This window comes from Barbatula barbatula, assembly GCF_947034865.1.
Source record: "Barbatula barbatula genome assembly, chromosome: 12".
Lineage (NCBI taxonomy): Eukaryota > Metazoa > Chordata > Actinopteri > Cypriniformes > Nemacheilidae > Barbatula > Barbatula barbatula.
Window position 1 is genome coordinate 917,902 of NC_136775.1, and position 11,817 is coordinate 929,718.

An 11,817-nucleotide genomic window follows, 5' to 3' on the forward strand; every position below is an offset into this window, starting at 1 on the left:
CTTTTCTATGTAATTTACTCATGCAAAGCACTTAATTCATGTTTGGTATATGACCCGCTATTATGCTGGGTTCACACCAAACACAAACAATCGCATTCCACGCTCTTTATTAATCGCAGGAAAAGTTCGTTATTTTCACATGAGTGACGCGATCTGACAGATATATTCAACCTTTGCAGAAGACAAGATTGGTTAAGTAGTAACAACTTAAACTAAATAAAGTTTGGCTTCAGAAAACTCAAGGTGACATGAAAGAAAGATTGTGTTTCAGCGGGTCCATCTCAGACCCAAGGTGTTTCTGGTTCGTTTTCTAGAGTTTTCTTTCATTCTCTCTTGAATGTTCTTGATTTGCTCTGTGATGTTTGATGTCACAGTTTTGTTGATTGAACTGTTTTGTAGGAATAAATCCAGCCGCACCATCACATACAGTCAGTTTAAAGAAGCGCTCGGAGAACTGGCCGGTAAACGTTTTAAAGAGAAAAGCAGCGAGGACGCCGCACACGAGGTTCACAAACTGATAGAAGGGAAATCGCCCGTCATATCTGGAGTCACGGTAATCTCCTGTTTTCAACATTAATGTTCTGCTGAAGATGTATGAAATCCACCGAGACCAAACAATGGAAAAATTCACAAATCACAATTTTATTATAAATTGTTTCGTTCTGACCTCATGTTATGTTGTGAAACACAAAACGATGTTTGGCTGAAGATTAAAACAAAGACAGAGAGTTTGAATGTTCTCTGTGTTTTTTAATCTGTAGAGAGCCGTGGCATCTCCAACCGTGTCCCGCCTGACAGACCCCACCAAGTTCACCGGCTCTCACAAGGAGCGTTTCGACGAGACGGGCCGCGGGAAGGGTAAGGCCGGCCGGGTGGAGATGGTGGACACGTCCGGTTACGTCTCCGGATACAAGCACGCCGGCTCGTACGAGAAGAAAGTTCAAGGGAAACCTGGTCAAAACCCCATGTGAGATTCACCAGACAAAGCACAAAAGGATTTTAGCGTCTGTGAATTTGATCCATTTCATGTTCCTCATCCTAAATATGTCTGCGTGTTTTAACTGGAATGCTGTTTACATCCGAACCGAGACGTCACCAGCTGATACATTCCTAACAAACTGCACACGATGATGCCGACAGAACCAAACGATGACTGAGAGGCAGCACGCTCAACTTTCTGTTTGTGATCGCTCGTGTTGTTGAAATGAAAGGCACACAGGAGCGTTTGGTATTTTGTGATTTGTGTTTCAGCAGAATGAGGTCAGAAATAAACTGGCGTGAGTGCATGGCTGTACGATGCCGTGTGTTGAACATACCTGCATGCGCTCTTGTGTTTAATATTAGTATTTAAAGGGGGTTTTGGAGTTATCTAGACATGTCATGTTGACATTTTAACTTTTAACCTTAACCACTGTTGCTCCAGCGTGACTTGATGAAAGACTAAATTGGACCTCCATCAGCGCCCCCTTTGGCTACACTGAGAATGCAGCGCTTAAGATGTGCATTTCAAACTTGAGTTATAAAATATAAAAATATATTTATTTGGATGACACACTGAATACATTTATTCCTAATTAATTCAGTCTATTCTACTATATTATAGAATCGAGTGACTGTTTTTGACTGTTCTCATTGAGCTAAACCCATAAATCATCTTGATTTTAAACTATACAGCCGTTGAAAAGACCATTCCAAATTTTCTAGATTTATTGTAGCCGGTCCAGTGTCTGTTGAATTTCATGAAGATCAAACCTTAAGATTGCTCCAACAGCAATGTAAAAGACGCGAAACACTTGAAAACTGATCAAATTTTAACTTTCCTAAATACACGATAACTGTGAGTGTTGCGTTGCTTAAAAGTGAATCTGAACTTGTCTTCCTTGCTGTATTTGAGGTCTGAAAAATACAGAGTTATTTTCACCTGTTTTCATTTTCTGAAAATAAATGCAGATGGAAACAAGATTTGTTAGTAGTTCACAGAATGAACATACACATACCTAGAAATAGTCAATCCAGAAAAACCCAAAAGGGTCTTTGAAGTGGTCTCTTCATTTCTTGTATTTTTGATCCACACCACATCTAAAGCGCTGATGCTCAAGATTGTAGTTTGCTGTTGGTGTATTTGTTAAATCAAGTATGTAGGTACATGAAGTTGATGTATATTTTAACATTATAACGACTTAATGTGAAACGAATCCTCTGTATGTTGTATTTGGGTGGAATGATTATTAACTGTATTATGTGAACGCAGGTCTTTCTTATCGCCTGATGTTAATAACATTTGCTGTATTACAAACTCAATACACAGCAGTTAATAACAACACTTTAACATTATGACACTTTTTTATAAAACCTGTGGCCAAACATGAGTATAAACAACGCTATTATCGTGCAAAACTCAGCTTTAATATTCATTTCACACATTTAATCAGATTTAACTTCACATCAGATTTGCAGATGATGTCTTGGCCTGTTTCTAGCCAATAGATCAAAGTGTAAACATGAGTTTGAAAGTTCTTCTGCTATAAAGGTTTGGTTTGAAAAGCACTGTTCTTATATTCAACGTGTCATATGGAGGCCCTTTGTTTCTAGTATGTGAAATGTGTTTGCCTACAGAACAATGTTTACAGGAGATGTTCTATATAGCCGACATCGTGAATACATTCCCTTTACTGTAGAAACACACATCGCCATTTCAACACACGGGACAACATGTTTATCAGTGAACAAGTGATCATTTTCATGCACGAATGACTCTTTCAGACCGATTTGTGAACCACTGATTCATTAGAAGAAGATTCGCTAGCAAATTCCAATGCCAATATTTTGCCACTGAAACATTTCACAGAAAAGCACAAATTGTATATTTATTCTAGACAATGTCATGTTTAAAATCCTGAAAGCATCGGTCGAGTCAAGAGTGTACAGACATATTCTTCTACAGAACATCTATTTTCAGAGAAGTGGCATGTGGTCTGATCATACATGTCAAATATTGTAGTCATATTTATATGGGGAATAAACCATAAAGTCTATTTGTCGTGCTATTTAACACATGATTCAAGTGTTTTTTGTGCTTAATGCCAAATAAAGTTGTTAACCTTGTGTTTGGAAGAACAATACCGTTGTTTTTTCAATAATGGTTTGTAATGTTTTACAGTATCCTGATATGCATGTCATACAGTGTTGTGATGGTTAAACCAATTTTAACGTGTTGGTGTTTTGTAGCATTGTATTAAATAGAAAACAAACTGCCTGGTCTCCTTTATTTACACGCATGGGACGGGAACGGTGAAGTTCATCTTAAAATATACAATTGTTTTTCCTCTGTAACTTTATAAACGCATATTTCTTTATGTACCCGGTCTTGCTAAAGCAGAGAAATCACATTTTTATTCGGGCTGTCAAACGATGAATCGCATCCAGAATAAAATTTTGTGTTTACATAATATATGTCTGTGTACTTTGCATAGTCATTTTATATTTATAAACGCATACATATATGCAAATATTAAATTTACCAACAACAATACAAATGTTTATTATCTTAAGATATGTATGTTTTAACTACAAAATTAATAGAAACAGTACACAGGCATATTATGTAAACACAGACTTTTATTCTGGATGCAATTAATCGTTAATGGATGCGTTAAGACCATGTATTTTTATTCACTCACATTAAAAGTATTTGACAAAAACAAAGTGCCTCTCAATATATTTTATAGAACTGTATGTATGGATAAAGAGATTAGAGATATCACAATATAGCAGTATTGACCATAACCATGATGTTATGTTAATACTACATATATGATCAAAAACAGCATTTGTTTTAATTTAAAACAAATATTTTCGGCTTAATTCATTGGCCAAAAAAAGAGAAATCGCAAAATAAAAATAGAAACGAATGTGACTGATAGCATCATTTATATAAAAAACATTCAATAGATATTGCAACAATAGATTTGATGTCAACAGCAATTATGAAGTGAAAACCTGATATTATGACAGACCTACAAAACAAAATCACTATATTTGTGTGTAGTTCCAATTAAATATGTGAATGCTCAGATGTGGAAATAAACACGAGGAGACATGACCCACAATTCAATGTTTATTAAGAGACATTTGAATCTTTTATACACACAACGTCATCTTCCGCACGTCAGAGCGTCTTCCAGCTGTTGAAGCAAACATTCATTTCTGGCTATCAAAGACCTGGAGAGACATCAACACAAAAACCATCATCCACATGATGTCTTCAGCAGAACTTTATGAGCTGGATTATCACGACACATACTTGTAGTTGTCCTGTGGCTGGATGTCTCTGTGATGTTCCTGAGCTCTCCGTCTGTTCAGCTCCTCAGATTCACACGGCTCACCTGAGACACCAGCAAGACAAACCCCATGAGATCAGTCGTGTCTGATGAACAACACTGCGTGTTGAACTTTACTCACCTATGTCCTTCACGTCTGCTCGTTTCTTTAGTCGTGAGGCGAGAAGCTTCTCTTCGGTTCTGATGAGCTGTTTCTGTAAGGCCACGTTCTCCTCCAGCAGGGTCTTCAGTTGACCATTAACAGACTCCTGTGACACAACACATTATCTTCATGTTTGATTTCAACCACACGTCAGACTCCTTTGAGTACAATAAAAAACTTACGATAGATTCTTGAGCCTGTTGAAGCTGAAGTTTCAATGATCCGATCTCATCCTGATGTTGTTTCGTCTGTTGTTCAGCATCAGAGTTTAAAGTCCTGACCGTTTCTTTAAGAGATTGGATCTCCTGCTCTCCGTCCGCAACATCATTCTCCATCATGGTGAGGACCTGAACCGTATTCACTGAACATCACAGACAGGACAGACGAGATCTGTCAGTATACCGAAGGTTTTGGGCTGGTCTGTTCTGGAGAACGTGCACACTTACTGAGGAACGTCCGCTCGTGTCGATTCTCCTTCTTTCCGGACCAGTGCTCCTCCATCATGCCGAGCAGAAGCTCCATGGGTTTTCTGTACGCTCCCTGACCAAACCGGACAGGTATGATCAGTTTTACATGATGTCAATGAAAAGACAAATGAATCAGAATTGAAGTAAACATCGCAGACCCTGCGTGGTTTTCTCTGGGATGCCGGTGGGCTTCTATCAGAGGTGGAATCCTGTGTCCTGTAGGTTAATCTGGGTGGGTTTAACACTGGATTTGGACTGTTTTCGGTTTGGTTTCGCATTTTAAGAGCTCCCCGTTCATCCTCTGCGACACAAAGTGATAAATGTGCATTATTTGTATGCGTGTCTGAGACTACGACAGAAACTGTAGAGCAGGGTCATGAATGAGATGGTATGAGAAGTACCGTGGAAATCAGAGCGTGTGTCGGACGGGTGAGGAGTAAAGACGCTCGACCCTCGAACTGTAGCGCGAGTCTTCAGCGCATGACGTCTTTCAGCGACAGGACTCATGAATGTCACCCTGTGGGCTGCTTGTTGAGCGTGAACACAAGGACCTGATAGTGTTTTACAGAATAAAGGACAATTTTGCAATCTGCAATGTTCATTTAGTGAATAAAAAGGCTTTCATTCTTTTGGTAAAAGTGTGTTTATATTCAGCAGTCGTGTGTGTTGTTTACCCTGTGAGATTTCAGGGGAGAGAGTTTGATGTTTGTAGACTTCATTTAGCGCAGCTTCTTCGTTTCCCTCGAGAAGCGAGATGGTCTTCATCATCCGCTCCATTGCCTTTATTCTGAGCTCGCTGCTTCTGTAAAACAATGATCCATGAAATGTGAACATACACCTAAAGAACCTGTAGTAGGGTCAATGAGACACCATTGTAATATGTATCGTTACCTGCAGATAGCGTCTTGTGTTAAAACTGCTTTCTTGTGATTTTGGTCCGGATTATTCTCTGATGAGAAATGAAAGAGAGCCGCCTTCCTTTCTCTGTCTCGAACTGGACAATCATCTTTAATTGACATGAAAAAAACATCAATAACTTATCACATTGCATCAACACAACACAGGCGGAGAGATAGGATGTACCCAGTTTGCGTAGTTTGGTGATAGTGTGAATGAAGTACAAACGATAATGAGGGTGTCTCCTGACCACAGGATTCAATCTCAGATCCAGTTCTTTCAGATTCTGCAGTTGGTGCAGTGAAAAGACGTCCTGTAGAGACTCCAGTCTGTTGTAATACAGACTTAGATTCTCAAGCAACTCCAGATGCTCAATCCCCTACACATCAGAACATTATTTGAAATAAAACCATATAATACGAGAAATGTTCAAAGATAAACTTGAAAACAAAACACCTCAGAATTCAGAGTAACTGTAGAATAACATCGAACACCTATACATTCATGTGGCATCATTTTAAATAATAATGTAATAGTGTATCGCTTTTTTGGATAAAATTCAGTCATGTATTTGAATAATTATTAGGATTTATTTGTATAGGGATCCTATACATTGCATTATATATCCAAATGACATGGAATGTTTATCCATGATCCTGTACCAGTGTTGGGTGTAACTAGTTACTAAGTTATTAGTTACTGTAATTTCATTACTTTTCCATTGAAAAAATAGAAATCCTGTTATTTAATTACAGTTACTACTGAAGTAATTAAACGAATTACTTTGTGTAATATATGATGTGTGTACTATAGTGGAATTTACCTCACAACTCAAAGTCTATAATCGACGCTTTAATGTATAATTCTCACATTTGTATACTTTGGTTAGTTAATAATATGACTTTAAGTAGTTTTATATGGTGTATTTGAATGAATGTAAAGAGCAGTTTCATGTCCATCCTTGAATCACTTCAATGTTGATGTAGGATATAGAAAGTCATTAAATACTTTATACAGTAATATAATAACACTGTTGAATGTGTCACTAGTAACTAGTAATTCATTACTTTTTCATAGTAACTTAACCAACACTGATCATAACATATAAAAGAATTGATAATATTGATAAACCTTCACAGTGATGAGGGCATTATGGGATAGATCCAGTGTTTTCAGACGCACAAAGTTCTTCAGAGCTGATCCTACGTGACAGATCTTCCCTTCATATGATCCCGGAAGAGACAAAGATCGGACATCCGCTGCATTAAATATACATTGCACAGCACTGATCAGACCGATTCACGGTCAAAAGAATGCAAGTCATTAAGTTATATATGAGAAGATTCAAACCTCTCTCTCTCTCTCACACACACTCTTTATTTGCATGTATTATTAATGTACATGTTCGAGTACATGACATGTTTTACCTAGACACGTGTGTTGTAGGTTTAGTTTGTTTCTGATCCACTGCTCTGTTATGGTGAAACCGTCTGCCGCCATTGTTTTGAACTGTGAAGCCACCGCGCGCATGCGCACTGCAGCTACCGGAAGATTCTTCGTTTTGATTTTTTATTAATAGAAATCCTTGAAAGTAACAATATTATACAGTTCAGACAATAGACCATACAAAGAGGAAGATAAAGAATAGAAATAAAATAAAGAAAAAATTAAAATAATAAACAACAGCAAGTATTTCGCCTCTTTCCTATGGACAAATTCTAAATATAAAAAAGAAGAAAAAAAGAGCATCGATAAAAACAGGCGCTGAAAATTATTAAGTTGAAAAAACGTCTGCATAAATTTTAACAACTTGACATTTTTTTGATTGTTTATAAGCAATAGAGATTTTTAAGTTCTCCAAATCTAACAAAAATAAATTGCAGTTAAGTGCATATTTTTATGAATATAATATTTGCCATGTAAAATACAGAAATTCACCACATAATCAAAAATTCTACATTTATTGGTAACGAAGATTCTCCTCATGAATATTAAATACGTGACGTGACGTTCCAGCATCTGATTTGTTGACAGCCAGTAAATGCCAATTTCAGTTAAAGTTTTTTTTATGGACTTTTAGTAGTTTTGAAAGAATAGATCTATTGCGTATAGATAAACAGTTAATTTATGGATGTAAATATTTTAATTTAAATGGATTGCACAAATTTCTTCACAGAATGGTACTACCTGAAAATGTTTTCTTGTTTTCTGTTTTGAAGTAGTAAGGATCAGATCCTCATCCACATTTCCTCTTTCCGCGTCTCTGTTTCTTTAGTTTTCACAGATTTGTATTCGTCACTAAGTCAGTTTAAATTATTCTGTTGTGTCAAAAACGTTTTTGAACATATATACATTTAGCTATAATTTATACATCTGTCTGTGTTAAAAAAGGATGTTTAGATGTTACTGACTACAGACGGTGATAATTAAGAAGACATCAATGTTATGACCAGAGCTCATTTAATGCATGTAAGACATTCAGTGGAGTCAGAGAGGTAAAGTATGGACAACACATGCATTAAGCTCAGAATTAAATAGGCCTACTGGCTATTACTTATATACGGTTTGCTGCCATCCAAAACAAGGTTAATTATAAATCATACAGAATGTATTGATAAATGTTTCATGCAGTAATATGTAAACATGACTTTTATCACATTGCATATTTCATTCATATGTTTAGCTTTCATTTTCAAAATATAAATTGCAAACTGTAAAACACCAAATTATTTAAGGGTGAAGTTATGTAATATAAATAAATAAAATCTTTCAGGGCTGTACGTTAACTTTTTTTGCAGGTAACTGAAAAAGGACATTAGCTTTAGCAAAATTAGCTAACCCAATTTATAAAGTTCGGCCTACTTAATATTAGATCACTAAATTCAAAGGCAGTTATTGTAAATGAAATGATCACGGACAACAGTTTTGATATGCTCTGTCTTACCGAGACCTGGCTTAAACCAAATGATTATTTCGGTCTAAATGAGTGTACCCCACCAAGTTACTGTTATATGCATGAGCCACGTCCGGTTGGTCGGGGTGGCGGCGTAGCTACAATATTTAGAAACTTTCTTAATGTAACTCAGAGAACAGAGCATAAATTCAAATCATTTGAAGTGCTTGCGTTGAACATAATTATTCCTAACAAAAGTAAAAAACCATTGCTTTCTTTTGCATTGGCTACGGTGTATAGACCACCTGGTCCCTATACTGAATTTCTGAAAGAGTTCGCGGACTTACTATCGGATCTATTGGTTAACGCTGATAAAATACTAATTGTCGGAGATTTTAATATCCACGTAGATAGCGCTAACGATGCATTAGCTGTGGCGTTTACAGAACTGCTACAATCTTTTGGGGTAATACAACACATTAAAGGACCAACTCATCGATTTAATCATACACTAGACCTGATTATATCTCACGGAGCCGATCTAACCAATATAGATATTATGCCTCAAAGCGACGATGTCACCGATCACTATCTTATAACGGGTACTTTGTGCACGTCTGGAATCAGCCCTTTAACTCGTTATCGACAGGGTAGAACAATCACCTCCGCTACTAAAGATAGCTTCGCAAAGAGCTTGCCAGATCTGACTCCTTTAATAACCAGACCAATAAATAACGAATCGCTCGATGTCATGACCAGGAAATTGGGCACTATTTTCTCTAATACATTAGAAGCTGTTGCACCTACGAAGTCAAAAAAGATTACTGAGAAAAATATTGCACCCTGGTACAATAGCACCACTCGCGCCCTTAAAAGAGAAACTCGCAAACTAGAGCGCAAATGGATAAAATCGCAATTAGAAGTCTTTAAAATGGCGTGGAAAGAGAGTGCAAATTGTTATAAAAAGGCACTAAAAGCAGCAAAGGCTGAGCATCTTCGTAACCTCATAGAAACCAACAAAAACAATCCAAGGTTTCTATTTAGCACAGTCGCTAAATTAACAAATAAACAGACACCACCTGACCTGGCTATTCCGCCGCACCTCGGTAGCAATGAATTCATGACATTTTTTACAGAGAAAATCGAAAACATTCGCTACAAAATTGTAAAAACTCAACCTCCAAATCTGTCCTATGAATTAGCACCAACCATCGCTCCAAAACAAAGGCTCCAGAGTTTTTCATCTATAAAACAGGAAGATTTAATTCAACTTATCGCAACTTCTAAACCTACAACTTGCTTACTAGACCCCATACCAACTAAATTATTAAAAGAGTTACTACCTGTTGCAATTGAGCCCATTTATAACATTATTAACTCGTCAATTAATCTAGGCCATGTCCCAGGACCCTTTAAGATGGCCGTCACTAAGCCTCTAATCAAGAAACCAAACTTAGATCCAAATGAACTAGGAAACTATAGACCGATTTCAAATCTTCCATACCTGTCTAAAATCCTAGAAAAAAGTAGTGTGCACTCAGTTGTGCTCTTTCTTACAAAATAACGACATGCACGAAAAATTTCAGTCAGGCTTTAGATCTCATCATAGCACTGAGACTGCGCTCGTTAAAATTACAAACGACCTGCTTATAGCATCAGATAAAGGTCACATCTCACTCCTGGTCCTGCTTGACCTTAGTGCTGCGTTCGATACCGTAGACCATAACATACTTCTAGATCGCTTAAACAATTATACTGGTGTTGAGGGACAGGCACTACAATGGTTTAGATCTTACTTGTCAGACAGACATCAATTTGTCCATTTAAATGGGGAATCATCCAATCTAACGCAAGTAAATTATGGATTACCTCAGGGATCGGTTCTGGGACCCGTGCTGTTCTCCATATACATGCTGCCCCTCGGAAACATTATTAAAAAACATGGAATTAGCTTCCATTGCTATGCAGATGATACTCAGCTATATATCTCATCAAGACCAGATGATTCCTCCAAGCTATCCAAATTGGCAGAGTGCATTGAAGATATAAAACACTGGATGACCCGTAATTTCCTTCTTTTAAATTCTAATAAAACAGAAATATTACTTATCGGACCAAAGACACGCAAACCAAATATTTCTGATTATAAACTGCAAATTGAAGGATGTACTGTTACTCCAACAAATACAGTAAAAGATCTAGGCGTTATATTAGACAGCAACCTGTCATTTCAAAATCACATCTCAAATGTCACAAAAACAGCCTTTTTCCACCTAAGAAATGTGGCCAAGTTACGAAATATTCTATGTGTTGCTGACGCAGAGAAGCTTATTCATGCATTTATGACCTCAAGACTTGACTACTGTAATGCGCTACTTAGTGTTTGTCCTCCATCATCAATAAACAAACTACAGTTAGTTCAGAACGCAGCTGCCAGAGTTCTAACCAGGTCCAGAAAATACCATCACATAACCCCAATTTTATCAACCCTTCACTGGCTACACATTAAGTATCGTATTGACTTTAAAGTTCTTTTAATCACTTATAAACCCTTAAAGGGTTTAGCCCCTACCTACCTAACAGAGCTTCTATCACACTACAACCCATCACGCTCTCTAAGATCTCAAAACGCGGGACTTTTGATAATACCCAGAATAACTAAATCCACCAAAGGGGGTCGAGCTTTCTCATATGTAGCACCTAAACTCTGGAATAGCCTTCCTGATATTATTCGAGGATCAGACACACTCGCCCAATTTAAATCTAGATTAAAAACGCATCTTTTCAGCCAAGCATTCAATTAATGCAAATATGATAAATAAATCAGATTTACATAGATATTATTTACTAGAATAATTGGATTTTTATAAAACACCATGTAGCGTGTTTTACCCTTTCTTGGGTTTTTCGTTTTTCCCCTGTAAAGCTGCTTTGGAACAATGCAAATTGTGAAAAGCGCTATATAAATAAAATTGAATTGAATTGAAGCTTTATACAAATGGATCAATTAAGGCCATATCAGTTTTAGTTTTTACCAAATTAGTTTTTCTCTTTTAAATTTTTCTGAGTTCTGTATGT

The 11,817-nt window shown here is 36.9% G+C and overlaps 2 protein-coding genes across 2 annotated transcripts in view; one reads left to right on the forward strand and one right to left on the reverse strand.

Annotated features, from left to right (window-relative positions):
- Positions 1-3,696, forward strand: part of tppp (tubulin polymerization promoting protein) — a gene marked incomplete at its 5' end in the record, with an annotated part of 7,271 nt that extends 3,575 nt beyond the window's left edge. The window contains 2 exons of the mRNA XM_079468976.1: positions 400-553; positions 762-3,696. Of these exons, the coding sequence (XP_079325102.1) occupies positions 400-553; positions 762-971 (364 nt within the window). The 3' untranslated portion in view covers positions 972-3,696. The remainder of the gene's footprint in view (positions 1-399; positions 554-761) is intronic.
- Positions 3,697-4,097: 401 nt separating this feature from the next.
- Positions 4,098-7,430, reverse strand: cep72 (centrosomal protein 72). The gene is made up of 12 exons (XM_079470447.1): positions 7,274-7,430; positions 6,978-7,105; positions 6,033-6,225; positions 5,841-5,955; positions 5,624-5,751; positions 5,351-5,500; positions 5,108-5,250; positions 4,929-5,022; positions 4,665-4,843; positions 4,462-4,588; positions 4,304-4,385; positions 4,098-4,221 (listed from the first exon to the last, which is right to left on the reverse strand). The coding sequence occupies exons 1-12, from the start codon at positions 7,374-7,376 to the stop codon at positions 4,155-4,157; spliced, it is 1,509 nt and encodes a 502-aa protein (XP_079326573.1). The 5' UTR covers positions 7,377-7,430; the 3' UTR covers positions 4,098-4,154.
- Positions 7,431-11,817: the final 4,387 nt, after the last annotated feature.

Bases quoted from the DNA above. Each gene is read 5' to 3' on its own strand.
- cep72 (XM_079470447.1), bottom strand. From the start codon at position 7,376: ATGCGCGCGGTGGCTTCACAGTTCAAAACAATGGCGGCAGACGGTTTC. The intron at 5,956-6,032 runs GTACATCCTATC...TGTCAATTAAAG, and splicing joins CACCAAACTACGCAAACTGG to ATGATTGTCCAGTTCGAGAC. The intron at 5,501-5,623 runs GTAAACAACACA...AAACACTATCAG, and splicing joins CTCCCCTGAAATCTCACAGG to GTCCTTGTGTTCACGCTCAA.